General features: G+C 52.0%; 2 protein-coding genes across 2 annotated transcripts; one reads left to right on the top strand and one right to left on the bottom strand.

The window, feature by feature from the left end:
* Positions 1-1,257: 1,257 nt before the first annotated feature.
* Positions 1,258-2,241, top strand: LOC308528136 (olfactory receptor 13C7-like; the record flags this gene model as incomplete). Its single annotated transcript, XM_081103671.1, has 1 exon — positions 1,258-2,241. One exon carries the CDS (start codon positions 1,258-1,260, stop codon positions 2,239-2,241), a length of 984 nt encoding a protein of 327 aa, XP_080959797.1.
* A 931-nt stretch (positions 2,242-3,172) lies between these two features.
* TMEM8B (transmembrane protein 8B) lies at positions 3,173-26,720 on the bottom strand (the record flags this gene model as incomplete). Its single annotated transcript, XM_081103694.1, has 13 exons — positions 3,173-4,083; positions 4,329-4,445; positions 4,579-4,725; positions 9,317-9,495; positions 9,697-9,839; positions 9,921-10,044; positions 10,218-10,311; positions 13,180-13,505; positions 14,096-14,364; positions 14,683-14,816; positions 21,073-21,280; positions 21,657-21,846; positions 26,189-26,720. The coding sequence occupies 13 exons, from the start codon at positions 26,718-26,720 to the stop codon at positions 3,748-3,750; spliced, it is 2,799 nt and encodes a 932-aa protein (XP_080959820.1). The 3' UTR covers positions 3,173-3,747.
* Between the last annotated feature and the right edge of the window lie 1,147 nt (positions 26,721-27,867).

Genomic DNA, 27,867 nt, shown 5'->3' with positions numbered 1-27,867 from the left:
GCTTCTATTTCTCCTTTAGACCAGAGGTCACCTGGGCAGCTTTGCTGTTTAACAAGACTGCCTTGGGGACATTTCCGCTTCCTCCTGTGAATACCTGACACTGGCATTTCCCAAGGAGGCGGTGAGTCCTGCCAGGACAGCAATGAAAGCGCCTGGGCGAAGACTGCAGCCTCTGCCCGCCCTCCCTGTATAAACTAGTCAGTGACTGACCATTCGGGGAGATGAGAGCCGGGTCTTCCCTCCTGTGCGGCGTCCGTGCCAGTCCCGTCTATCCTAAAAAGCAATATGGAGGTCAAGGAGGAGCTACTTGGGTTAAATCCTGCGGCCGGTGGCTCTACTGGGATGTGCTGTTCTTTCAAAAACCAGCAGAGGGTCTATGATTCCTTAAGGAGTGATGACCAGAAACCAGGCTACACACCCCGTGAGTGGAAATGTTCAACCCTTAAGGGCCAAAAGGAACACTCGGTGAGCACCATCCAGCACCCGCCTGCCTTACAGAGCTCATCTCCCCTTGTCCAGGGAAGAGGGAGCCCTCGTGACGTGTGTGGCATCTTTCTGTCCACTTATTTTCTTACTGCTATGGCCCCAGCACCTAAACAATACCTAGCACAGAGTAGCATTCAAAAATATTCACCAATGAATGAATCTGAAACGATGTGCATGACTCAGCCATACGAAGTCATGACCTAGAGCAGCGGTTCTTAACCTGTGGGTCGCCACCCCTTTGGGGGTCGAAGGACCCTTTCACAGGGGTCGCCTAAATACATCCTGCATATCAGATATTTACATTACGATTCATAACAGTAGCAACATTACAGTAATGAAGTAGCAACGAAAATAATTTTATGGTTGGGGGTCACCACAACATGAGGAACTGTATTAAAGGGTCACGGCATTAGGAAGGTTGAGAACCACTGACCTAGAGTTTCCTGTTAACAGCCAAGAACTCTAAATTCTAGCGGAGCTTGTCAAACATGAATCCTACTCCACTGTCTCCGAGCCCACCCTGGGGGGAACCACAAAAGAGCTGAAGGGACCAGCATGTATCTCATCTCCCCTGAGTTGAGTCAGAACTGCAGAGCCGAGAAGGCCAGCTTGTAGACCTTCAGCTAAGTCTCAGTATACAGATGGTGAAACTAAATTCCAGAGGTGGGGCTGACCTGCCCCAGGGCACGTACTCCGGTTGCCTGGCTCCCAGGCCAGCCAGAGCTTTTCCCAACATCTGTGTGGCCCAGATTTGAAAGGAGGGAAAATGAGATGGCTGGGGCCAACGAGACAGCCGTGACAGAATATGTCCTGCTGGGCCTACACGGCCACCATAACATAGAGATGGTCCTGTTTGTGCTCTGCCTGGGCATCTACTCTGTGAACGTGCTAGGGAATGCCCTCCTCATTGGGCTGAACATGCTGGACCCCCGCCTGCACAGCCCCATGTACTTCTTTCTCAGCAACCTCTCTCTCTTGGACATCTGTGGCACATCCTCCTTCGTGCCTTTCATGCTGGTCAACTTCCTGGAAGCCCAAAGGACCATCTCCTTCCCTGGCTGTGCCCTGCAGATGTACCTGACCCTGGCACTGGGCTCCACGGAGTGCGTGCTCTTGGCCGTGATGGCATATGACCGTTATGTGGCTATCTGCCAGCCGCTTAGGTACCCAGAACTCATGAGTGGGCAGACGTGCATGCGGATGGCAGCGCTGAGCTGGGGAACGGGCTTTGCCAACTCATTGCTGCAGTCCATTGTCACCTGGAGCCTCCCGTTCTGTGGCCACCATGTCATTAACCACTTCTTCTGTGAGATCTTGGCAGTGCTGAAACTGGCCTGTGGGGACATCTCTCTCAATGCACTGCTTTTAATGGTGGCCACAGCTGTCCTGTCACTGGCCCCGCTCCTGCTCATCTGCATGTCCTACATTTTCATCCTTAATGCCATCCTTAGGGTGCCCTCTGCTGCAGGCCGGGGCAAAGCCTTCTCCACCTGCTCTGCCCACCTCACAGTGGTAGTGGTTTTCTATGGGACTATCTCCTTCATGTACTTTAAGCCCAAGGCCAAGGACCCTGACTTGGATAAGATTATTGCATTGTTCTATGGGGTCGTGACACCCTCACTGAACCCCATCATTTACAGCCTGAGAAATGCAGAGGTAAAAGCTGCTGCCATAGCTCTGCTGGGGGGGAATCTGTTCTGCAGGAAAATGTCCCGCTTCTCCTGTTCTCAACCTCTATTCGGCAGGAGAGTCTAGGTTATAATATGGTGATAACTTCAAAATTTCAGTGGCTTAGGACCACAAAGAGTTATTTCTCGCTCATGCTACAGGCCCATTAGAGGTTGGCTGGGGAGAGGTCTGTTCTATCATCATCTTCACCCCTCTGGGACTCAGAGTAATAGAGCAACTACTGGGACATTGCTGGTCACCATGACAATAGGAAAAGAGAAAATGACAAGGTCTGCACTGACTCTTCAAGCTTCCGCTCAGAAGTAGCATGCTACTTCCACTTACATTTTAAGTGGCTTCAAGGTGTGTCTGGGTAGCCAAGGTCTGTCTTTGCCTGTGGCACAGAAGTGGTAGAGAGCCTCAGGACTACAAGGGGTTACACAGATAGGACCAGAAATCTGCTCCGGCATGACCTACCTGCTCTGCTGACTGACAGCCGGCTGGAAGGATGTAAATCTCAGGGGGTAGGTGCCTATAGACTGAAGTGACCAGAAAGAACATGCTCCCAACATCTTTGCACCACATAAACCCTTGGGACGCAGCTGTGACTCTGGAAAGAGTCAGCTGGAAAGAGAAGAAATTCCAAATTGACAAAATATGATCCTTCTGGCACTCAGGCAAAATGGGGCTCAAAACAGAAGTTACATTCTTGTGACAATTCCTTCCCATCTGAGCTTTGTACCCACTAGTCCAATTTTCTGGGACCTCGGCTTCCTCCCTTGAGTGTGGGTACCACACTCAACACACACACACACAAAGACTCACTCATTCACACACAGACTCACCCACTCACAACTCCCTTTTCCCAGCTGTGCAGCCTGACACAATAGGACTGAAGCCTCAGACAGTAGCTCCAGCAGTTCATTCAGCTGGACTCCCATCACCCATGCTGACCTCCTCAGGGTCCCTCTTTCCCTCCCCTCCCCACACATTTGGCCCCAGAAAAAAAGGCAGCACAGAACCAGCAAATACTTCATTGGAGACACACCAGACTCCACCTGCATCAACTCAAGATACCAGCCCTAGTCCCAGTCCCATCTGTCCTGCATGTCCCTGCCCAGGACAGCCCGGCACAGATGCTGCTTCTGGGAAGGAGGCCTGAGGCCAGAGCTGCTGAGCTGCTGGAAGATCTGGCGACTCCGTTCCCCCAAAATGGACTCCACTTCCTCAGGAATGATGCCATGCCCTGGGAGGGCTTTGTCCCCCCAGGAAGGAATCCATGTCCTCGGGAGGGCTCCATATCCCTGGGAGGGGCTCCACGTCCTAGGAGGGACTGCTGGTCCTTAGGGGCTCTGAGGCCCTGCACAGGCTACAGCCCTGAAAGGCTCAATGGATGCAGGACGACTCCGATCTTCAGGAAGTGTGCCCGGTCCCTGGAAGAGTCCCACGTCAAGGAAGACACCAAATCCTCAAGAAACACAACTTGTCTCTCATCCCTGGGAAGGCTCCGCACGCACTGCTGGAAAAACCCAGGAAGGGCTCTTTGTGCCCTGGGAACGGTTCATATTCCAAGGGCCAGACTCAAAGCCCCTCTCAGCTGGTACAGATACTGCTGACAGGGGCCCCTCCTGGGCCCACAAGGCCCAGCTCCTCCTGCTCATTGATGCACAGCTGGTAGCCGCAGCCCCGGGCCCGAGCTCCAGATGGAACCCGGTGGTCAGTCTTGGCACGAGGGGGCAGCAAGAAGCCCACACTGCCAGCGATGAGCATATGCCAAATGCTGTGAATGTAGAAGTAGTTGTCTCGTGTCTCCACAAAAGCATAGAGCAGGATGGCACTGCCTGCAATAAGGCTGCCAGGGCACAGGTAGAAAAGCCAGCGGCGCCATGTGGGTGGATAGCAGTGCCGACGGCGGACGCTGCGTACTGTCTGGAGGAGGCAGAGAAGTGGGGCTCAGGAATGGGAGGCCCTGGAACCCAAGCCAGAGCCGGTCACTCTCAGGCTTCCCCTGAGCCATGGTTGTGACAGGAAGGTACCTGAGACTAGGATGGGCACCATGAGCACAATAGTGACGGTGAAAGGGTCTTAGCCCACCTTCAATTGGGGACCAGGTACCCAGGGTCCTGAACCCAGTCCTGCTAGGATGCCCCACCCACAGCTCTCCCCACCCTTACCCAGGCTGTAGCCAAGATCCCCAGGGCGAAGAGACTGGGTCCAAGCAGGTTCCAGAGTCCATGCCGGTCAAGCTGCAGAGCCATGGACAGCAGCATAGCCCCCAGCAAATACAGCACCTAGAGAAACAGGACTCTAGAGGCTGGGCCAGGATGGAGAGAGGCACTTGGCAATGTCCTCAGGGAGAGGCTGGGAATGAGTTTCAAGTCGACTTTAGCTATGATTGTCCCCCAGGGCCCCTTCTGGACTGACCTGCTTGACCACAGGCTGTAAACGAGCCATGGCAATGACAGTGACCCACACGGACATTAAGGAGCCCAGGAAATCACAAAACTGTAGCACATCGTAGTCCATGATGCAGAAAACCACAATGCCTGGCTGGTCGCAGGCATGATAGAACTGGAGAGAGAAATGACAGGCGTTGAGAGAACTGGGGGAGAGGTCCAGGTCTACAAAACAGAAGAAAGAGGCCACAAGGGTGGGGATGCGCTGCTGCTGGAGAAGCAGAGGCCAGAAGCCAGATTTGGGAAATGCCCCACTCCCCACTCCTGAGAAAAATAGGGCAGTGAGGCCCGTTCTGCCTCATAAGCTGTTTGTTAACTGGCATCCCTGACCTTCAACCTCGCCTTCCTAATCTTCCCGCTTCTGGAATGTGCTGTGGAGAACATCAGGCCAGGGAGGTCCAGGTCTTTCAAGCTGAGGCCAATCCTTGCCCATTTCCTCAAGCTTGCTGTGGGTCTCATCTACAATCCTCATCCTACCCAAGCTCTGGGGCTAGCCAGGGCTGGGCAAACTTTTTGACTCGAGGGCCACAATGGGTTCTTAAACTGGACCGGAGGGCCGGAACAAAAGCATGGATGGAGTGTTTGTGTGAACTAATATAAATTCAAAGTAAACATCATTACATAAAAGGGTATGGTCTTTTTTTTTTTTTTTTTAGTTTTATTCATTTCAAACGCGGGCCGTAGTTTGCCCACGGCTGGGCTAGACTCTAGCCAACCCAGACCCCGAGCCTCCCTAGCATGTCCCAGTCTCGCCTAATAGCTCAGACTCTGAGTTTGGCTCACTAACTGGCCCTCTTCATTACCTCCTACCCAATGCCATGGTGGACGCAGTAAGAAAAAAGGCAGTCCCTACAGCCAGGGAGAAGAGCATGGTCTTCACACCATGGGAAACAATACCGGGATGAGACAGCGTCCAGCTCTCCTACACTGTGGGGAACACAGTAAAGAGTAGGGTACTGAGGAGATTCAGAGAGGGGTGCAGGGAACACGTGGTACTGTATCAAGCTATTCCGGGCACCTCAATTAAAGAGTCACGGTCTACCATCAGCCCCCTTGGTCTGTGGTCCCCATCCCTGTGCCTCTCTGGACCATGCTATCATAGCCTCTGAAATCCTATGTTCCCTTAATGTGAAAAGGTTACCCAGGAGTTACCTGAGTTCTCTTTGTCTTGGAACTTTTGCTGTCACTTTTCTCTGACCTTCTTACAAAATTTATGTGATTTGAGTATTTATTAAAGCCAAACACTAAGAACATGTATGGTTGTAAGAATATCTTTGGTACAAAGATGATGGAAACACATATCCCTCTGAGGATTTCTGTCATTTGCCTTATAAGCCCACCCAAAGAAAAGATACTGGACAGAGCTCTGAGGAAACAGCGCCAGACTGAGAACTAACACCGCAACAGCATGCTCACTCCTCCCATCTCCTGACATAACCCTTGCTCCATCAGGAAGAATGGGTTGTGATAGTGATGGAAGCAGGGTTAAGAAAACGAAGATGCTATATTTGAAGAGAAAGGTTTTGACCTATGATCAAAAGCAACCGCTGGAGCTGAGCTTAAAGCATGCCAGCAGATTTTAGGGGATCAAAAACGTTTAAGATCTCTGTGAATCAGTCCTCTGGAAGCAATGGCTTTTGAGGGCATCTCTTGAAAGGAGAAACAAGTTGGTATAGTTTCCAGGGTTGGACTGAACACCAGGATGAACTGAAGCTGGGGCGAGAAGGCTAAGTGCTATGGCATCTAAAGGTGGCTTTTGAAGTGTCTTGCTCATTGACTAAAGGGACCCTACAGGCACTACTTTCAGCCCAGGCCAGTTTCTTCATCATTCTACTAAAAGGCAATCCTAAGTCACAAGGGCTGTGAATCTCAAAGAGCAGTAAGTAGCCTTACAGACCTTGGGGAGGCAGGTCTCCAGGCCCTCCAGGGTATGGCCTTGGGCGTGGGAAGAGGGCAGGGACATCCAGTCCACAGCTGAGAAAAGAGAGAGCTGAGCAACATCACAAGTTGTTCCTTCACTGGCAGGAACAGGGTCTCTCGAACTTCTGGGAAGAATGAAAACGGGAGAGCCTATTCTCCTGTTTGAATGAGTTAGAGTTGAGAACAAGAAGGTGGGGACGAGGTCAGGAAGAATAATTTAGGAGGGGAAAGCATTATATCCCAAAGTCTTATATATTTTACATTTTAAGTATTTTACATATTTACATTTTACATTTGTAACTCCTGAAGAACAAACCTAATGTCTGTTCCTATGTTCCAGATAAGAATTTACTGCACTCCTCCCAAGTGTAGACTGTCCTGGATTTGAAGACAGAGAACACTGTCATCTGCTATCCTGGTACTTGACCTGCAACATGACCAATGGGTCCTTAAATGAAGACTGCTTAGGAACAGAATAAATCTAAACCAAGTAAAGAATGGGAGAAGAGGAGCAACAGAGAACCTACTTGGGAAAAGTGGAAGACGAGTAGCTCTACATTTTGGCCCAGGTGGAAAAGAACAGGAGTTATAGCAGGACTTTAGGTAAACCTCAGAGCCAGTATATTTTTCTTGATCTTTTCCTATTGCCTTATTTCAGAAAGTAGAAGCTCTGTATGTGATGCCAGGCGCTTTAGGCTCCCTGTGTTTGATCTGCCATTATATCCAGGAAATGAGGAGTCATCAGGAACTGAATATGCTAGAGACAATGCCCAGGATGCTTATGCAAAATGCAGAACACATACACTCTCCCCCTCATGCTCCAGGCTCCTGATATACTTAGGTACTCTTACTAATTGTGAAGCACATTAGATCAGCTTGCAGCCAAGAGTGGGCTGGTGGAACAGCTGTTGCTGGAGGATTTGGTGAGCAACAGTATAAGGGCATCTGGCAATAAAAGAAGAGAAACAGTGTCTAATATAAAAATAGAATGAGGCACTGTCAGAGCAGGTCTAAAAAGGGGGGCAGTAAAGCAAAACCGGAATGTGCTCTCCACATAGCATGGATCAGGCTGCTCTTCCTTATCTGTGGAGGAACATCCAAGGAGGGACCTATGTATGACAGGACCCTCAGTGTCAGGACTTCTCCCCCCTTTCTCCTAAGTAATAAGTAGGATTTTTTAAAATATTGTTTTATTGATTTCAGAGAGGAAGGGAGAGAGCAAAAGACATAGAAACATCAATGATGAGAGAGAATCATTGATCGGCTGCCTCCTGCAAGCCCACCACTGGGAATTGAGCCTGCAACCCAGATATATGCCCTGACCAGGAGTCAAACCGTGACCTCCTGGTTCATAAGTCAACGCTCATCCCCTGAGTCATGCTGGCCAGGCAGTATATATTATTTTTTTAAATTTGGATCTCTGTCTTATCTATAATGTTGAACAAAAGAGATGCACTTATTGGTTATTGTGATATCTTTTTTTAAAAAAATATATTTTATTGATTTTTTACAGAGAGGAAGGGAGAGAGATAGTTAGAAACATCGATGAGAGAGAAACATCAATCAGCTGCCTCCTGCACATCTCCTACTGGGGATGTGCCCGCAACCCAGGTACATGCCCTTGACCGGAATCGTACCCGGGACCCTTCAGTCCGCAGGCCGACGCTCTACCCACCGAGCCAAACCGGTTTCGGCTATTGTGATATCTTTGTTGCCAAGACATGAGGAGAGTCTGAGTCCATCTAAGAATTTTTCTGTAGCGCTCATAGGCAGGCACTGTATGCCACAAGACACCAAGAGCCCAGAGATGAGATGAAAAGGTCCCTAGATGCAGAACTTGGTGGAGGGGAGGGAGTCTACATGGAGGTTAAGTCACATTAGCAGACTCACTCCTCTACCTTCCCTTAGAATATCTGTGATGCACGCTTGTAATATGAATGTTTATGATTATGACAGAATGGGAAGGCACAGAGAAGAGACTGTGGAGATTCTATAATGGGAGGAGATGGGTTTAAAACTAAATTGTTCTTCATCAAAATATGCCCTTTTGGGCTGGAATTTTATATGACATTGCCATTTCCCATGAGGCCTCAGAACATAGTTGAATCAGTAAAGTTTCTTAGGATTCTAATAGCCAGAGGTTTCTATCAATTACCCAATTATAGATCCCCCTTCCTTCCTAAAGTTCCCATGATAATTCAAGGATGACATGGCTACTAAATGGGGAGATACCTTTTCAGAGCATAAAAAAGAATGTTCTGAGGTTGTGGAAATCCCCAGTGTGATGCAGAACACGAACACTGTGTTGCTAGCCCTCACATCATGAAAGAACGTGATGAAACAGATGACTTTCCATGTAGAAACGCAGGTGAAAGTGCAGGTCTCCTGCCCCATGCAGACCTCTCCGGGGAAGGCACAATCTCACACTGCAGAGCAGACTTACGGGGCCAGCCAGCGTATTGAGGTTAAGGTCCCAGGCCCTCAGGGTGGGCAGGCAGGGCGTGAGACAACTAGAGACCCAGAAAGTCTGCAGTGGCTGGCAGTTGGTTATTTTAAGTTGCCAACAGAATGTTCATTGACCCCAATGTGCCTTACAAAAATGACCGTATTCTATGCATGCCCTGAGATGGCACGCTGCTATAGAAGACAGTGAATTGGAGACATCCTCATATTATAAAGGTACAGACATCCCAAACCAGTGGAGAACACGGGGGGGGGGGGGGAATGCAGAACCTCACCCACCACATGGATAAGGACTCGGTGAAGACACTGACGCCATCACATACCGTGGAGAAGAACATGGTGAAGGTGTAGACAGCAGCTTCCAGAACATACCGGCTCCGAATGGCCAGGACCACGGGTGGCAAAAACATGAGGTTGCTCAGGCAGAGCAGGAGTGTGGACAGCAGCTGGAACCCGTAGGTGAGCGCATCCGCGCTGTCGGTGCAGCCCCAGCCCCGCCACCCTGCGGGCGGGCGGGAAGGCACAGGGTGGGGACAGGAGGCAGTCGTGAGGTCAGCGGACCCTTCTGCTGGGGGCCTCTAGCTAAGGCCTGTGCCACTGCCCCGGGAGGGTGGTCTCACCCCAGCACCGCCCTCCCGACACCCAGCCTCAGTGCCGGTGGCCGCCCCTCCCGTCGCAGGCTCCCGGCCGCCCCGGCGCTCACCGGCCTTGCACTCGCAGGCCGCGTACAGGTAGTTGTGCGTGCGCAGCAGCTTGCACTGGCCGTAGGGCCCGCAGTCGTCCACACACGGGGACAGGAAGGTGCGCAGCCGCACCTCAGCAGTGGCGTTCCGGCACCGCACAAACCTGTGCACACACTGGGGGTCACGGGGGCTCGGCGCCACCTCCCGCCCCGCCCCGCCCCGCCCCCCGCCGCCGGCCACTCACCGAGGCCCCGCCCCGCACAGGGAGCGGAGGGTCAGGAACCACGTCCCGGTCTGTGGGAATGGGATGCGCAGCCTGGCCACTCTGGACGTGGCGCTGACTGAGAGGAGGAAGCCAGCAAGGGACTCTGGGGGCAGAGGGGTCGGGGGCCAGGAGAGAAAGGTAGAGAATCCTCACTCACCTGCGCCGCCCGCTTCCCCGAGACCCTAGCCCATCCTTCCTCCACGCCACCCCCCACCCCATGCCCGCCCCCTGCTCGGGACTACCAGCCTTCTCTCCCTCCCGCTTCCTCATCCTCACCTTTGGAACAAGTCACTGCGGCATCCCCCAGGCTCAAAGGCACCTCGTGAGTCAGGCATCCAAACACGGTCGCATTCTCCTGGCGCAGGGAGCTCTGGGGAGGGCGGAGTGAAGACGAAGCTGTCCCACCCCCAGGTCCCACCACCACCGCCACCCCGACTCCAGACTCCTCCAGGGACCTCACATTCCTGCAGGTGCTCAACACCAAAGCCAATCCCTCCTCCCTTTTTAGAACACAGAACCTTGGCAGACACCAAATCCCCCACATCAGAGATGCCTCAAAGACTGGTGAAAAGGCAAGGCCCAATTCTGAATCCTTTGGGCAGAATTTTTAAACTGTTCAGGCTAAAGAGAAGACCCCCTTTTTTCAATCTTATCTAGCTTGTTGCGGGGAAGGGAAGAGGTGCTGTTGCTGGATATAGAAACTAGTTGTGAGCAAAGGTAACGGAAAGGTTTTCAATCATCTTCACCTCTTCACCGGAGTCTGAGGGCAGGAGGCATGTAAAGAAATGTACTCTTCCTCCGGTGAAATGATCAGGTACTCACGGTGGTAACAGAATGCCTGAGGGATTAAATGTAGCAGCCTGGCTGGGATTTAAAGAAACGGGATATCCACAGGAGTAAATGTAAAGGGTTGTCTAAAGGGATAAAGGTAGCAGGGTGCCATAAGCTCACCTCCAGAAGGATTTGAGGCAGCTTATTAAATAACATAAGATAAAATAAATGCATGAGGGAAATTGAAAACTCAGGACAGAACAATAAAATCTGCTCCTAAATGTGGGCCATATATTTGATGCTGACTTCCCAAGCAACCAAAGCAAAGAAGGAAACATGATGAGTGATCAGATTTGTAAGTCCATCAGATAAAGGTTAATCAGAGGCACAGAAGTACAGCATCCAGAAGTTCTCAGGTAAGTCCTCATCAAAGAAGCATGTGTGCTCTTATGCATCCTGTCCTCTACTGACTGAATTTCATACAACTTGCTCACAACTTTCCTCCATGCAAGCTCTGGGCAATATGCCAAAGTATTGTTCAATAAAAGTCTTTCTCAGGGGGCAGGGAGCCAAAGATATAAATGTTCTCTAAGTATACAGTTCTCTGGTCCAAATGACCAGTTCTTGATCCAAGGGGGGAAAAAGACAAAATACTTGGAAAGATCAGAGTAGATGTGCCAAGATTCCTTTCAGAATAAATACAACAGCTATCTGAGGTGTGTAGCAAGGGCCATAGCATGCAGATAGGTAGAATGTAAGCAGATAGATGCCCCTTCGAGTAAATGGACAAGAATGCAGAGAGGGACAGGGTAAGGGGCTGCCCAGGACTGGGCCTCTACTCTCATGATACTGGGAAGGACAAGTATGGGGGCGGCTGGCCTCAGATATGGGCTCTACAGCATCACGGTCAGACCAAGACTTCACTGTCACTGCCCAAAGGCACGGCAATAGCAAACACAACGTACAGTGTCTAGCCGGAACAGAGTCAAACAGAATTTGGGTATAAAAATAAGGAGCATCTTCAAGTTGAAGAATCAGCTTTGTCCTGACCAGCAGGAGCACTTGAAAGTTCTGAGCCATGTACCGTAAAAGACCGCGCATAGGAAAATGGCCCCTGCCCCAGAGCTGGGGGATAGAATTAAAAGGATCCCTGGCTGAGGGATCCTACTGGATCAATGCTAACCGAAGAGAGTTGCTAATGGCCTGACACAGGACTCTGCCCTCAGCCCAGTCTTACCCAATGCTGAAAATAATGACTAAGAGGTACAGAAGGCTGGCTTTTCAAGTATGTGAATTACCATAGTGGAGACAGCCCAAGACCCAAACCAGTGTCTTTAGGCAACGCCTCAAAGACGAACATAAATTCTTCCATTGGGGTTAAACAGTTCACTACAAAAATATGAGCTGGGAATTGGCAGCAGGTCACATGAACCAGGCACAGGGCACAAAATATGTATGCCCCTTGGTTACAACTAGGTACATAAGAAGTTAATATGGAAAGGGACTGGGAAGACGGACACCAAAGACTAAGCAGCTGTTTTATGAGGATGTCTTCCTCTATTTTCCAAAGCTTTACCTGTGATTCTGTTATTTCTATAATTTAAAAGTAAATGAATAAAATTGTTTTTGAAGAAAATAAAAAGGAAGGAAAGGAAAAAGACTCAGAGATCTTTATTCACCCCAAACTGCAGGTGATCGGTGTGATGCAGGAGCAGAAAGAGGTGATACAATCACAGGCTGCACACACACCATGGTCAGACCACTTCAGACCATTTATTACAGAGACATGCTGACCAGATGTTTGACCAAAGGAGACAGCAGAGGTTGGGGAAAGCTCTAAGATGCTGATATTTTTCAGCTTTGAGAAGGTTGAGGGGCATCTGAAGGGCTGCTAAAATAGGCCAGGGATATAACAAATGCACCACACTAATACAAGATGTGAATAATTGGGGAGACTATATGGGGTAAGAGAGGGGACATGGAAACTCTCTGTACTTTCCACTCAATTTTTCTATAACGCTGCTCTGAAAAAATCAAGTCTATTAACTTTTTTAAAAAAGGACTGGGATAGATTCACTGAAATATAGCTTCTGGGGCAAAACAAAGATCAGATCATAAAAATCCACAGAGGTAGGTTTGCATGGAATGTCAAGACTGCCATTAGCAACGGGAGCTGTCTAAACATGGCCTCTGTAGGTGAACGTCCCATCACAGGAGATAACACCTGCCATAGAGAGAGGCCCTTAGTCAGTGGGCGGTTCAGCTACAAAACTGGGGAAATCTGGACCATTCTGAATTGCCCATTCGCAGTAGAGTCAATACCCAGGGCATGTTTGTTGACCAGAATTGGGCTGACATGGTCTCTAATCTTAAAGTTGGGTGAAAGCGACCTGCATAGTCTTCCACACCTGTCACTCTCTTTTTCAAGTTCCCCCACAGGGGCAACCTCCCCCTCTCCACAAAGTACCGCATTGAGATGGAGCTCCAGGCTAAGGACACCTCCACTGTCCAGCACCGGCAGCAGCCTCAGGCCAAACACAGCAGGGCGCTCAGGGGGGAGGGCCACGCTGGGGCCAAAGAAGATGTAGAAGTGGACGGAGAAGGTGTCCAGCTCATTGCGCAGAGTCGGGCGCACTGGCCAGCAGTGCTCAGGTGGAGATGTGGCCCCAGGCCCTTCCACGGGGGCACCAAGGGATGGCGGCTCTAGGGGCAATGGTTGGTTGCCCAGTGACTGGGGCATGTTCATGGCAGCTCCAGGGGCCAGGGCCCGAGACAGGTTGGGCTTCGGGCACTCTGTGGAGTAAAGGAGATCAGAGCTGAGGCCTGCCACCCTCACAGCCCTTCAGCCCCACAAACCAGATCTGAGCCAGACAGGATTTAGCAAAGGGTGGGAGGGGTGAGAACTAGAATCAAATGTCCCTTGGGAGTATGGGGCATCCAGGGTCACAGGATAGGGCCCCGGGATTTCCTACTGGTCACAGCTAATAGAATGTCATGTTGGAGGGAATCGAGGTCATCGCTCCCTCCCAAAGGACATGTTGGAACAGATGACTGCCCTCTCACTGACTTGCATGGGCTTTTGCAAGGCCAGTGTCCCAGAGGTCCTAGCTGTCCCTGCCTACTCAGGAAACTGAAAGAGAGATTAAATTAAGGAGAGTAATCAGGTCCCTTAGTGGGCCCCAAGTGGTGGGAAAATGATCTGAACGCTTTCCGATGACTTCAGGCTCCAAGTGGAAGGGCTTCAGGGTGAAGGAGCCTGGGTGGGGTCAGGGAGATTGTAGGGACACGGCAGCGGGGCAATGGTCACGGCCACCAGGCATGCCTCTTCCCAGTCACCGATGTCAACACAAGCTGGGTGGCTGGGGCAGATGTGGGCTTCTGACCTTGCAACCGCACACACAGCTGGAAGCGGATGGTCCTGCCAGAGCCCCGGGACGGTGTCTCCACACGCACGTAGACCCAGCGCCCCCAGGGGGGCAGCGCTAGCTCCAGCTGGCATACCGAGGCACCTCCACATGCCACAGAGCTTGAGTTGTGCAGGGGTGGGGCCTTGGGACGTAGGCGAAGTGTCAGGGGGCAGGCGGATGCCCCTCGGCCCCCCACACACACCAACTGTGCTGAAACCCTGTAAGTGAAGCTGGGCACAAAGACCCTGGGCAGAGGAGAGTTTGGGGGTAAGAAAGGTGAGAGGGACACCAGAATGAGGGAAACACTAGGAAGAAGGGGGCAAGGAGCAGTTAGGGACACGAGAATGGGAGGCCTTTTCAGGGCCTCCTCTCTGTGCTGGGGGAGAGGGAGGCAGGAGTCCAACCCGCCCTGGGGGCTCTGGGTGGCCCAGCAGTCCAGGGTGGCCAGAGGGACAGCAGGAACAGGCAGATGGGCTTAGAGGCCAAGAAAACCCTGTTCCCTGTTTGAGGTCAGGGAGGGAAGAAGGAAAGGGCTAGGCTTGGGGGGTGGGGACTCAACTTACTTGTATAGGGCTGAGCGATTGTGGGGGGAGAGGGTTTGCTCTGAGGGACGGCCAGGCACCAGCACAGCAACGTCCAGTAAACGCCGGACAATCAGCTGCGGCTGAAGGAGGTACTGACACTCATCCTGGAGACCCTAAGACAAAAGCAGGGGCGGTAGGAGGGGAGAGACAGAAAGGTGCTGCTAAAGCAAGGTGAACAGAAATGGCCACTGGGAGGGAGGGGGGGAGACACCTCCTCTGGCCTCTTGCTCCCAGGGCAGTGACTGAGGCCTAAGTTCTGGGTCCTTCCTGCTGGATTAGCTCTGTCCCTCCTGGATCTGCAGGATCTGCTGTGATCCTCAGCCTTGGCTGAAGTTTGGGATTCAAAACCAGGCCCTTCTGACAATCGGGCCCAGCCTGCTCCGCCTGCAATCCAGCCCCTCCTCCTGAGCATTCCTGAACAGCCCCTCGAGGCCATTTCAAACCACCCCAACCCCTCACCAAACCCTCAGGACCTTACAACACTGGCTCTGGGGCACTGTAAAGCTGCATAACGGCCTCCGATCCAAACCTCCTCCCTCCCCCACAATGTGAGTCTAATTTCCTTCATTCCCCACCTGCCCTTCCCACCTGTCCATGCTCTGCTCTAATACCCCCAGGGAAGGGCCACTCTTTACCTCCCAGGCAGCCTCCAGACTGTACGCATCTTGAGAACAGAAACCTGGTCTTATTTTTGTTCCTCCAGACACAGAGCCTGCTATAAAGTGCACGCCTCACAGGTGAGTTTGCTGGAATCAGTGAAGGAATGAACCAACACCGCTGAGGGCAGCTCTGACGTTTATGAAGCCAGAGCCTGCCTCCTGTCTCCCCGCCCACTGCTCTGTCTCAAGGGGTCCACGGGTACATCTGCTCCTTCTGCTCAGGCTGGAGCACAGCCACATCTCCCTGCTCCTCTGGATCAGACCCCTAGCCCTTCTCAGTTGACACCACCCCTAACCCACACAGCTTCAGCGGACAGTCCCATTGACTCCAGTTCCTTCTCTGCAGCGTTTGCAGCATCTTAGCCCTGCAAGTGGTGCAGTTCAGGGGAGGAGGGGCCTCCTGATTAGGGTTCTCTGATCTTCTGAGATTAGAGGACCTTGTGCGGCCCAATAAACTAGAGGCCACTGTTCACTTATGTGTTTATTCTGACCGAGACCTAGCTCTAAACCTGTTCTGCAAAAGTTCCAGGCTCTGACATGCCACTGAGTTCCACGCCATGGGACTAGCCAGCCAAGGCACAGAGTTCCAGGAAAGCTGGAAGGCGGCCTTGAAGGATGCAAGGCCAGAAAGTCCCATCACCCTCTGCCTGGAATTTCCCTGTGATTTTTGCATCACTGCATCCCCAATGCCTAGCACACCACCTGGCAAACACTAGATGCTAAAAAGAATATCTGCTGAGTTAAAGAGTGGATATCAAAAAGATCAAAAAGAGTATACCTAAAAAAAAAAAAAAAGAAAGTGTACCTTCAGAGAACTCTTAAACCCCTCATTTCTCAGGGACCACAATCTCTGATATCATCTTTGATATCAAACCCTAAGGACCAGAACTACTAGCACAAGTCATTTCATCAACCCCATTTCCCACAACAGGAATCACCCACAGCCATCTTGTGGTGAATGATCCCCAAGGGCAGGCGCCCATGCTCGGGAGGGGGCCATTTCCTTCTTGGACAGTTTGGGGAAAGAAAAACTCCATATATTGCTTGCTAGTGGTTAACTGAAGGATCAGTGGGCATACCTCAGTGGTTAAGATGTGCTCCTTCCTGTATAAGGCGCACATCCAATAGCCCTTCTTATTGTAGAGAGGCGCACTCAGTGGAGACCAGGGAAGGTGCAGAGATTCAGCGACCTTCACCCTGTGACGGGGCTAAGGAAAGGGCACCAGAATGAAAGTCCTCAAGAACAGCCAAGGCAAAAGCCAAGTGAGAATCCAAACTGAGTCAACATCAGCGGTCATGGAAGGAACAGGGTCAAAGCCTGGAGACTTGGGAAACCAAGAGGTGCAAAGTGAGAAGTGGTGTGGGAAACAGTCTGAAAGAAGCAGGAACAGAGCACCCTAGATTGATTCTGCGACTGTCCTAGTATGGCTGGGCCGGGTTTCTTTAGAAAGGCCTGAGCAGGGTGGCCAGTCCCAGGCTCTGGATGGGGCTTGCAGGCTGAAGATGCCCCAAGACCACCTGGCCTTCTTCGTGAGAATGTCCCAGTACCCACTACATGTCAGCCCCTGACCCACCGTTGGTCAGCAGTAAGCAACATGTACATAAATGAGTGCTGGACAGACTACAGGGGACAAGAGTGGAAGCAGGGAAACCACTTCAAAGGTGGCCCAGGAGAAAGCTGAGGGCAGGTGTGCTAAGAGTGGGAATAGAAGTAGATGCATAAAGGACATGCTTTTAGAAACAGAGTCAATGAGACTTTTCTTTATGAATTGATTGTAGGAAAGTGAGGGGGGAAGAAGAATCAAGTATGGCATCTAAATCTGGAGCTTGAGCGATCAGTGAATGGCAGTGCCATTTACTGAGAAGACGAAAGAAAGAAAAGACTTGGGCTGGGAGAAGTGAAATGGGAACTGGAGAGATTTTTGCTTTGGGCTTTGTTTTAATTTGTACAGGCTAATTTGAGGCATTTCTTAGATATCTAATCGAAGATGTCAAGTAAGCAGGTGGATATAAAGTCTGAGATTCAAAGAAATTAGGACTCACTGAATACCCTCGGAAGGCATTAACTTATAGGTTATAAGTTATAACTTATAAGTGGTACTTAAAACTATTGTGCTGGAGATACCTAATAAGAGAATAGATAAATAAGAAAGGAGTTGTCCCAGGACCGAGCATTGAAGCCCCACAATATGTTTGATCAAGCAGAGAAGACACCAGGAAAGGGAGGCAGAGAAGGAGTGGGCAGTGGGCAGGAGGAAAACCAGGAGAGTTCTGTAAAGGCCAAGAGAAGGGTCCTTCAAGAAGGGAAGAGTGATATAAGGAACTTATTAACAGCTAGTTACTAGTTAACTCCGGAGAGGGGAAGTGGGAACTGTAAGGGAGGCAAGGGAAAAGGAAGACTTACTTTTCACTGCCTTTTGTACCTTTCGAATGTTGTACCAGGTGCATTTATTACCTATTCAAAACACAAACAAAATAATTGAGGAGGAGGAAGAGCATAATGAGCGCTGTTAGCAGGTTTTAACCTCTTCAGTTGAGATACTGAGCCATGTTTCATCCTAGTTGATGGATTCAACCAAATCCTTTCTTCTGTACAATCTGCTTATTTGGTTTCCTTATCGTGGTTTTCATTATTTTACCTGCTGTCAGTTACTTTCAAATCTTAGACTGGGGAGAGGAAGCATTCAAGGAGAACTGTGCCCCAGATATTTTGGAGAACTTGCCCATAATGAGCCATTTGGGTGCCAGATGTTACCCACAGTTCAAAGGCCAGCCCTTTAGGGCAGACTGGCAGCTGGACATCACAGGATGAACACATGTTCCGAGACAGGAAAGGCAAGGAGATGGAGGGCATGGGTCAAGATGGAAGACGTTGATAGAAAGAGGAGAGGAAAGGAGAAGTGAGATCAGTTTTGGACAATATGAGTTTGAGAAGATGGCAGAAGGGCAACAAAAATTTGCCACACCCCCACGATGTGCCAGGCTCTGTGCTGTGTGCTGGGAATACAGTGGTGAATAACACAGACATATTGGCTAGCAGAAGTGTGGGACCAGAGCTCAGGACAGTAGCCTGGACCAGATAAGTCACTTCCCTTTAACAACCTCCTAAGGTTTTCTATCACTCTCAGGATAAAGTTCAAACTTCTAGATCAGGGGTGGGCAAACTTTTTGACTCGAGGGCCACAATGGGTTCTTAAACTGGACCGGAGGGCCGGAACAAAAGCATGGATGGAGTGTTTGTGTGAACTAATATAAATTCAAAGTAAACATCATTACATAAAAGGGTACGGTCTTTTTTTTTTTTTTTTTAGTTTTATTCATTTCAAACTGGCCGGATCCGGCCCGCGGGCTGTAGTTTGCCCACGGCTGGTCTAGATCCTTCATGATCTGGCCTCTGCTCGCCCCTCCCACTCCCTTACCCATCCCAACAACCACCCCACACTGAACCACTACAGTTCTCAAGCTTTAGCCCATGCTACACCTACCCTGCAATGCCTTTCCTTGCCTTCTCAACTTCAGGCCTCACCTTCTAACAGTTTCCTAAGACCACCTCTACAAGCTGAGTTAGCCATCTCTCCTTTGTCCTCTCAAAACACCTCTTATATCTCACTACCATACGTCTTATTTATTTGTGTCCCTAGCACTCAACCCAAGGCCTGGGACAAAGCAGGTACTCAAGGACTAAGGTCTAAAGGAAGGTCTGAGCTTACCCCCAAAACTACGGAGGGCCCTAGAAACAGTCCTGCCTTCTTATTGCTAGGACTTTTCAGTCCCCACCCAAGGATATCCCTGAACCCACAATACTTCCTGTGTTGGCCAAGCCTCACAAGAAGTCAAGACCTGGAATAAGGAAAAAGCAATTTGAGAAGATGGAGCCCTGGAGAAATGTTCTGGATAATCCACCCACAGGCTAGAATCTAGGGAATTAACCAAAAAACTTAAAGAATCCTTAGAAGCCCATTTAAGATTCCTAAAGGTAGTCAAATTCTCAGAGGGACTACAAAGATGATCCTTTCTTCCCCATCCTCACCCCTTGAACCTCTAGAACAGGCCTAACGGAAGAGCTACATCTCTCATGGTGTCCAGGTCTGCTGACATTCATGGGCAAGGTGTAACTGTGCCCTCTTCTCTCTAGTCTCGCCACACTGCAGGGAGCTCTGCTGCTAGGGCTCCAGCTTGCAGTACCAAGTCCCCCACGCCCCTCTTGCTATCTCTAGTTGCAAATGGGTATGTCAACCAAACCTGGTTCTGACCTCTCCTAACTAGGCTTCAGCTCCCATAATATCAACCCAGGCCTAGGTCCCTATTTGCTCCTGACCACCCAGAAAAGTTTTTGGATAACCAGAGCAGAGCTTCAGAAAGATTTTCCCTGCCAGTCCTCACAAAGAGAGTCCAGGATCAGAGTTAGGATCAGGAACTGGCTCTTTGGAATTTGACCAAAGACCTAAGACAGTCCTCCAAATAGAATAACCCTTAGTTCTGATAGGAGTCAAGACCTACCTAGAACCCAGATAAGCGCCCAACATGGTTTCATCCAGAGGGCTCCCAGACTTTGACAGCAAGTTCTCTTGTGATCCCTCTCAGGAAAAACAGCCTATCACTGAGGCCTCCAGACATTCCATCAGCCCTAGTTCCCATTCTGCAAACAGCAGTACCAGTACACATGTCCCTGTGGGATTCTCAGCTCATTCAGCTACAGTAGGAGGAAGAGAGGTGAGTCTACCACAGCCACAGAGCTCCTCCTGGCAAGGAACTCAGCCTGGAGAGAGATCTCCAGGTCAAATCTTCACCTGATTGGGAATTTAGTCCCTCTCAGTTCTCAATGGCCAAGCCCTGACAGCACTCATGTCCTTTCGCACCCTGTTCTTCAAGTCCCTCTGCTCGTGCTCAGTCCTTAGCACTGGCCCACAGCACCTGGCCATCCCACTCTTGACAATGACCAGCTTATCACGCCCTTCCTTCCCGCCGCCAGGAGTAAGAAAACTAGAGATCCTATCACTACAAGGAGAAAGTCTGCCCAACACCCGGGAGTGGCAGAACACCTTTGTGGCATTTCCTTCCCCTCCAAACCGGCTGGGAAAAGCACTCTGACCTTTGAACATACACCTCAGATGTTAACCACCTCTGCTCTATGAAATCAGTACAGATATCTGGAGGAAAGGTAGGCAACAGTCTGGATGGACACCAGCCGCCCAAAGCCTCCTTTTAACAGGAAGGTCCTCCCTGCCCCAGAGTGTTCTTTCATTGTCTTCCAGAGGGTGTAGGGAGCTGAAATCATGATAGGAGAGGAATGCATTCTCCCAGATGGACTGACTGGGCTGTAGCCTACAAGAGTCGGCGGGGCTAGCTTGCGTTTGCGCAGCAGCATTTGACTTGTCCCTCGTGGCTTCTGATCACCTCGATTAACCCTTGTAGCTTCCAACAGGAAGGGACACTACTCTGCAGTGCCGGGGCCTCTGGCTGACTGCAGACTCTGAACTTGCCTTTCAGCTTACATGGACCCACCATGTCCTCCTAAGGTTCCCAAATTGCCTCATATAGGTCTTGACCCACCAAGTGACCTGCTGGCCTCTAACTAGGGTCCATCCCAGCCACCCTCATGCAGTTCCCCATCCTGGTACAAGGCTGGTGTCCCAGGTAACCATGGGGGAATTCAGCAGAGATGGAGAAGCAGCTCTGACCTCTCCTGCCCTAGACAACATCAACCCACCTTGACAGAGATGTGGCCGTGGGCCTGGGGAAGGTGGGCAGCCAAGAACCAGTCCCCAGGTAAGGGGCTGCTGACGTTAAAGATGCCTGACGTGCGGTTGGGCAGTGTCCAGCTGAGGGTCAGTGAGAAAACCCCAGGCACGGCCGTGTCCCCTGGGAAGTGTGTGTGCAGGGGATTGATGACAGGGGGTGCCCCAGACCGGAAATACCTGGGGACCAGAATGAGGAGAGGAAGAAAGCAGGCAATGAGGTGGGAGATGAGAAATGGGGAAAAGAAAGGAGAACAGTCACTCATCACCAGCAAATAAGTAGATTCCCTATACTGACACATACAACAAAGTGGATCCAGGTAGGGGTCGGCACAGAGGGGTAACAGGTCGGCTCAGGCACTCACACAGTCACACTTTGGTCTCGAAGTAATCATGAAACAGAGGCCTTGGCCCTCACTCAGTCATGCTGCAACCTCAACCAGGGTCAGGGGGTCAGGGGCCAGGGGTCAGTTTAGATACTCATAAAGTCACACTTTCGTTTGGAAAGCGGTCTGGGGTTAGAAGTGAGGGTCAGGAGGTCAACTCAGACACTCACACAGTCACACTTTGGTCTGGGCAGTGGTCCCCAAAGGATCCCCCCTGCTCCTTGAAGATGATGAGGTTCCAAACAGCCAGGAATGTGTCCTCAGGAACATGGAAGTGGAAGAGTTCGGTGCTGGCAAAGGAGCGGAAAGGACTCAGCTTGCGGGGTGAGCAGGTGGAGTAATCGGTCAGGAAGAGGCCTCCTGGGGAGCAGGCGAGAAAGAAAGGGGCAGGTAGGATAGAGGGCATTTCCGTTAAGCAGCAGGCACACCAGTCTTCCTCACCAATAGCACCAACTCAACACATGCTCTTCTCTGAGACGGGAACTGGGTCTCATGCTGCCCTGACCATCATCTGCTTTAATCCTTACAATGACCTTGAAAAAATGACCTGTTTTTATAGATAAGGGAACTGAGGCTTAAACCTAGATCTGTATAAATCCAAAACCAGGGCCCTTTATATGACCCCACAGCTCCCCTCACTTAGGAGTCATTGTTCTGCCGTTACCAAGCCTAACAAAGCAGAGGTGTGGACATGAGCATGCGCGTGTGTGTGTTGGCACGGGCTCTTCGGCCACTGAGCGGGCTAGAGCTCCACCTGTGGGGCTCGGGAGTCAGCACGAAACTGTGTAACTTCCTTGTTTATTTCCTTCCCCCTTCTGTTCCCCTGTGTCAGGGGCAGTAAAAACCCTCAGAAGCTTCACAAGAGCTGTCTGTACACTGGCTCAGGGCAGGGGGGGGAAGGGGAAAGTGCGGTGAGTCTGCAAGGGGCCTGCTTGGGTGGCAGAGGCAAGGACAGGAGCTGGCAGGCCACCACAAAGCTCCTGGGAGGGAAGGAAAGGGAGTCACCAGGCCCTCGAGGGCTCATAATGAGCAGCCAGAGGGGCTTCCCAGAGGGAGCCCCAGGGAGGCAGTCAGCTGGCGACCTTGTGGAATCTCAAACCTCTCGGGAATATTCATATACAGGGCAGGAGGAGGGGGAGGGCTGCCTCTAAATGAAATGCTAAGATACCTGATCACGGCTGCTAGGAGTGAAGCCAAGGTGAATAGGAAAGTCTGGTGTCAGCAGCTAGGACTGCTGTAACAGTGAAAATAACCCAGTAGCTCAGCTGGACAGCAGAGTCCCAAATGGCAGGCAAAGTTCTGGGGAATCTGACAGCCCCAGAGAAGGCCAGAAGATGCCTCCAATGCAGGTGAGACAGTTAGGAAATCACAGCTTCAGGGGTCAGGGCAGTTTTCAGCCAAATAGTAAATACCCACAGGGCTTACCTAGTCTGACAATCTCCCTCTCTGGAAATGGGAGATTTAACTCCAAAAATGAGGTCTTTGAAATAACAGAGAAAGAGGCATCTGGGAAAAAGGAGGAGGCTGAAGGATGCACCCCTGGTTAAGGTTGACCCCACTGAGCTGCAGCAACTTCAAGAGTTACCCTGCAGAGAAGTGGAGGCCACTGGCCCTGGATTGGCCTGTGCTCATCTTTAAAGGCCATGGATACACCCAAGGACTAGTCTGTCCAGTTCAGACCGCTTGGTTAGTCTCTACTGTCAGCAAGGAAGACGTGCCACCTTGCAAGCTGAGCACTGCCCAGGAACCAGAGGCTCACAGAGCAGCACTGAGAGAGCAGTGGCAAAGTATCTAAGAGGGATGAAGGGAAATGAACCAACTATGGGGAAGATAGGTTTCCTAGGAGTCCTGGCTATGACAACCGGAAGGCAGAAAGCCAAGAACTGATAGCCTAATCTCCTGTCACAAGAAAGCGGAGCTCTGGAGCACCCTCTGCTGGGGGCAGGGAGGCTTCTCCTCCCCAAGGCTGGTACCAGGATGGGTCGTCACATGAGCCATTTGCTATTCTTAGGAAGAAATCTTGGCCAGGCCCCAGAGCAGACCCTCAGAGAGCTGCTCATGAAAAACAGCTAATGGTCTTCGGGAAACTATGGACAAATGAGCACACGAACCAAACGAACATGGCACCGCCCCATTCACTCCAAGCTTTGGTTTGGGGTTTCTTTCACCTGGGCCTACAGAGCTGTGTGCCACAGGAAGCATGAGGAAGGCCCCAGGCAAGCTCAGACGAATCTCTCCTGGATGCCCCAGTACTTCCAAATGGAGCTCCGGTGATTCTCCTCCACCACCTGAAACACACACACACACACACACACACACACACACACACGTGCAGACACACAGAGGCTGAGGCTGGCCCTGCTAATGACAGCATTAGGTAGGGAAAAAAGGCCACTCTCTGGAATGGCAAGGCCTGTCTGGGTTATGCAAATGCAGTCAGAGCTCAAGGACCAGGAGACCCAGGTGATACCTCCCATTCCTGAAATGAGACTGAAGCCAACAATAAGCATGTATTGAGACCGATTGTGCCGCTATGGTCCTGTGACACTGGCAGCCCCTCCTCAAGCCAAGTGTATCACGCCCCTGGACCTAGGTCACAGAGCACTCCTGCAGGGCCGGCCACCGTTACCCAGGCAGGGACTACTCACAGCACGAAGGCACCCCTGCCTGCAGTCGGGCCATGCAGCACTCTTTTCCAACTTCATCACAATTCTCCCCAAACCACTTAAACCTGCTTCCGGACAATCGTGCTTTAAACCACATCTCTCCACTTTCTACTGCTCTGGGGCTGTCAGCCAGCCTCCTCCCCGAGTCAGCTCTTGCTTGCCCAGTGAGCTCATGAACAAAGAAGCCATGATGACAAAAATGGGAGCTATGAATTGGGCTCAAGACTAGGGACTCCCCCTCACCCAAACTGAAAAACTGACCTGGCTACCGCCCTCCTTCAAGGAGTCAGGCTGGGGGCAGATGGATTCCTTGTATGTGTTATGAGAGGCATCCGAACAGGGAACAATCCACTGGGAAGCTAACACTTCAGTGCTCTATCTACAGGAGCAGGCAGAGCTGAAGAGAACATGCGTGGGCCACAACACGCACCCTCCCCTTACACAATAATGTAACATACTCAGAAGACACACAGGCTCACCTGCACCCCATACAACATACATGTGCCCGCACTCACCAACACACAGTCACGTACACACACCGCATATGCCCAGCATTCCCACAGATCCCTCAGGTATACACTCAGACCTGTAAATTCCAGACACCAGTGAGCTTGGGGCAGTGGCCTTTGGAGGCATTGATCTCCTCAAGTCTGTACACTGAACCAGGTCCCCAGAACTCACTGAAACCCAGCCCCACCCCCAGCTACTTTGTTAGTTATTAGTGCCAAAGATTCCCCCAGGCACATTTCCGTCCTTTCTAGAATGCCAACCGCCAGATGTAGCTGAGGTCTGGGGCATGAAGACCATAGCCATCTCCTTAGGATGGGACCGTCGTTATGGCACAACTCCTCTGACCAGGACCCCTCTCCTCCTCCCACATTTCCCCTGTTAAGAAGTTGGACCGCTCCCTCTCTTATCCAAATCACTTTCTTGCTGGATGGTAGCCCTCGGCTGACAACTGGCAAAGGAGGAAGAGTTTGTGATGAGGCCTCCTTGTGGGAAGACAGGGGGAAGGACAGGCTGTGCTTGAGCCTTTCCCGACTTGGGTTTGTTTTCCTGTTAGGCACATATTGCAGTGAAAAAAACTAGTGTGGGGTAGTAATTAGTAAACTTTTTCCTAGCCCCAATACTGCCATTTATAAGCCGTATGACCTTGAGCAAATTGCTCCCCTGTTGAGCCTCAGTTTCCCCATCTGTAAAATGGCCTCCGAGTTTCAACCCTGCTCTAAGAGTGTCAGGAATTGCCCAACTGGTTTGGCTCGGTGGATAGAGCATCGGCCTGTGGACCAAAGGGTCCTGGGTTCAATTCCAGCCAAGGGGGCACATACCTTGGTTGCAGGCTCCTCCCCAGCCTGGGCCCTGGTCGGGGCGTGTGCAGGAGGCAACCAATTCATGTGTTTCTCTCACATTGTTGTTTCTCTCTGACTTTCCCTCTCTCTTCCACTCTCTCCGAAAGATCAATGGGAAAATATCCTCAGGTGAGGATTAATAAAACAAACAAAAAAGTATCAGGAATTATTCCTAGGCAAGTCAAGCTTATTTGAAACAAAACTCATTACAAGAAGAAAACTCGTTATAATGGCAACTAACCCATGTCCATCTGTTTGCTACATGTTATTTTCAAAACTGCTTTTTAAACCCTGCTTTCATGCCTACTATCTCAAGAGTTTAGGCTAACTGTTCCCAACAGCGGACTAGAGGCTGTCTGGTGTGGGAATATGTCTCTCCCATCAAAGTTTATGAGCAGGAGCAAGACTTCGTTGGAAAAGCAAGTGTCAAAATGGGGTGAGAACGAACACCGGGAAAGGAAACCCTGACGTGTCTGTCCTAGGACCTGCTGAGCCTCGAGTCCACAGCAGCTGCCTCTCTTCTGACCCTCCCAACTCCTCTCAGCTGGTAAGAACTCTCTCCTCCCCGATTCTCCCCACCTCCGCCCCAAGGATCTAGTCACCAAGGCCCCACCTCTCCCGAATCCCCCAGCCCACCTCCCTGCCAGAACCCGTCCCTGCCTCAGTCCTCGCTGCTTCGGCACTCACCAGCCCCTGGGCCAAGGACAGAGAACAGCAACAGCAGCAACAGGGCTGGAGGCAGCTGGAGCCCAGACCTGAGCGGCGGCTGGGGGCGGGGCAGGGTGTGAGAGAGACGGGTGGGTGGTGGGAGAGACTCCGGTAAACACCGAGAGGGCAGAGGCTGAGACCATGGGCTGGGCTGGGCTGGGCACCGGGGCTTGAACAGGGGCAGGGGTTGGGATAGAGGAACAGACTGCGATGGGGACTGCAGGGAGGGCAGCGTTTGGGCCCTGGGCTCAAGCAAACCCTGGGGATGGGACTGGGGCAGGGGTGGGGCGGGGATTTGTGACAGGAGGTGGGACCAGGGCAGAGGCGGGGATGGGGGCCCGGCCAGGGTCTGAGGCTGGAGGGGGCGCCTGGGTTGGGACCTCGATCTGGGCATTCGCTGGTGTCCAGGCCGGGACCGGGACCTATTTGGGAAGCAGGCCGAGGGCGGGGCCGGGGGCCTGGGCCTGGGCCGGGATGCTGGGACGAGGGGCCGGGGCCGGGGCTGGGCCATGGCCCGGGGCGGGGGCGGGGCCGGACGGGCCAGCGCGGGCGCTCGCAGAGCTGACCCGCGGCTCCGCTCCCCACCCCCGGGGGTGGCCTCGGTGTCCTCGCGGGCCCGGGGCCGGGGCCGGGCCGGCTGAGGCCGAGCCGGGGACTAGGGTAGGAGTTCAGGCCTGGGCGACTCCGGGATGCGCGGAACCGGCGATCACCAGGCCCCGCGGCGGCCTCGGCCTGACGTCGCTGGCGCTCCGCCCCTCGGCCAGTGCGATTGGTCCCCGCTGGGCCGGAGGACAGACTCCGCCTCGCCCTGTTTCCCACCCGCACCCAGCTGGCATCTCATAGGAGCCCTGCGGAGACCCTCGCAGACCCAGACGCGCACGATGTCCCCGCAGACACCCCAAAGCCTACCCGAGCCTCTCAAGGGGACCCGCCACCCGCTCCAGGCGCGATGCAGCCCTCGCAGGGGACCTCACCCACCCGAGGTGACCGGGCGGCCTTTGACGCTGACTATGAGGCGTTCCAGTTGCCCTGGTGACGGATCCCTTCTCCTCCGGCCTGGGTTCCGGAGGCTTCAATCAAGCCTCCCCACCCGCCCTGGTTCCCCTCGTTCCTCCCCCTCCCACCCTTCCCCAGACCGGGCTAGAGCTCCTCCGGGAATTTCTGCGGGTGTTCAAGTCTCCGGTCAGCCCACAGCGCCCTGCAGCCGGGTTTCATCCACAACCAAGAGCCTGCCCTCTCTCGGGGCTAACACTTCCCACGCCCAGCTTCAGGCAAGATCCTGACCCAAGGACTTGCAAAAGCCAAGCCAAAGCCCAAAAGTATGTAGTCTCCAGTGTCCACCTCTAAACCCTCATCCCATTTCCTTCCTAACACCTCAGTGCAACCCGCTCCCATTCTCTACTTTTCATCCCTGCCTTCCTCCCCTTCTTTTTCCCCTCTCTCTTCCCATCCCCTGGTTCTCCACCCTGCCCCCGTGCCTTTTTCTTCTTGCCCTAGTCTAGTCATCTTACTTCCCACCGTGCTATCTTTCCCCTACTTCCTGTCCCAAACTTCCCCTTCGGAAAGATTCTGATGGATTTAAGTGATATATTTAGTATCTCGGGAGCATGGGGAGGTAGGGTGGAGGGGGCAGGGTTGGGGACAAGTGCAGGAAAAGT

The sequence above is a fragment of the Myotis nattereri genome, assembly GCF_964212035.1.
Source record: "Myotis nattereri genome assembly, chromosome: 12".
Classification (NCBI taxonomy): domain Eukaryota; kingdom Metazoa; phylum Chordata; class Mammalia; order Chiroptera; family Vespertilionidae; genus Myotis; species Myotis nattereri.
Note: the sequence above shows the minus strand (reverse complement) of the source record. Positions and strands in the feature narration are given on the sequence as shown.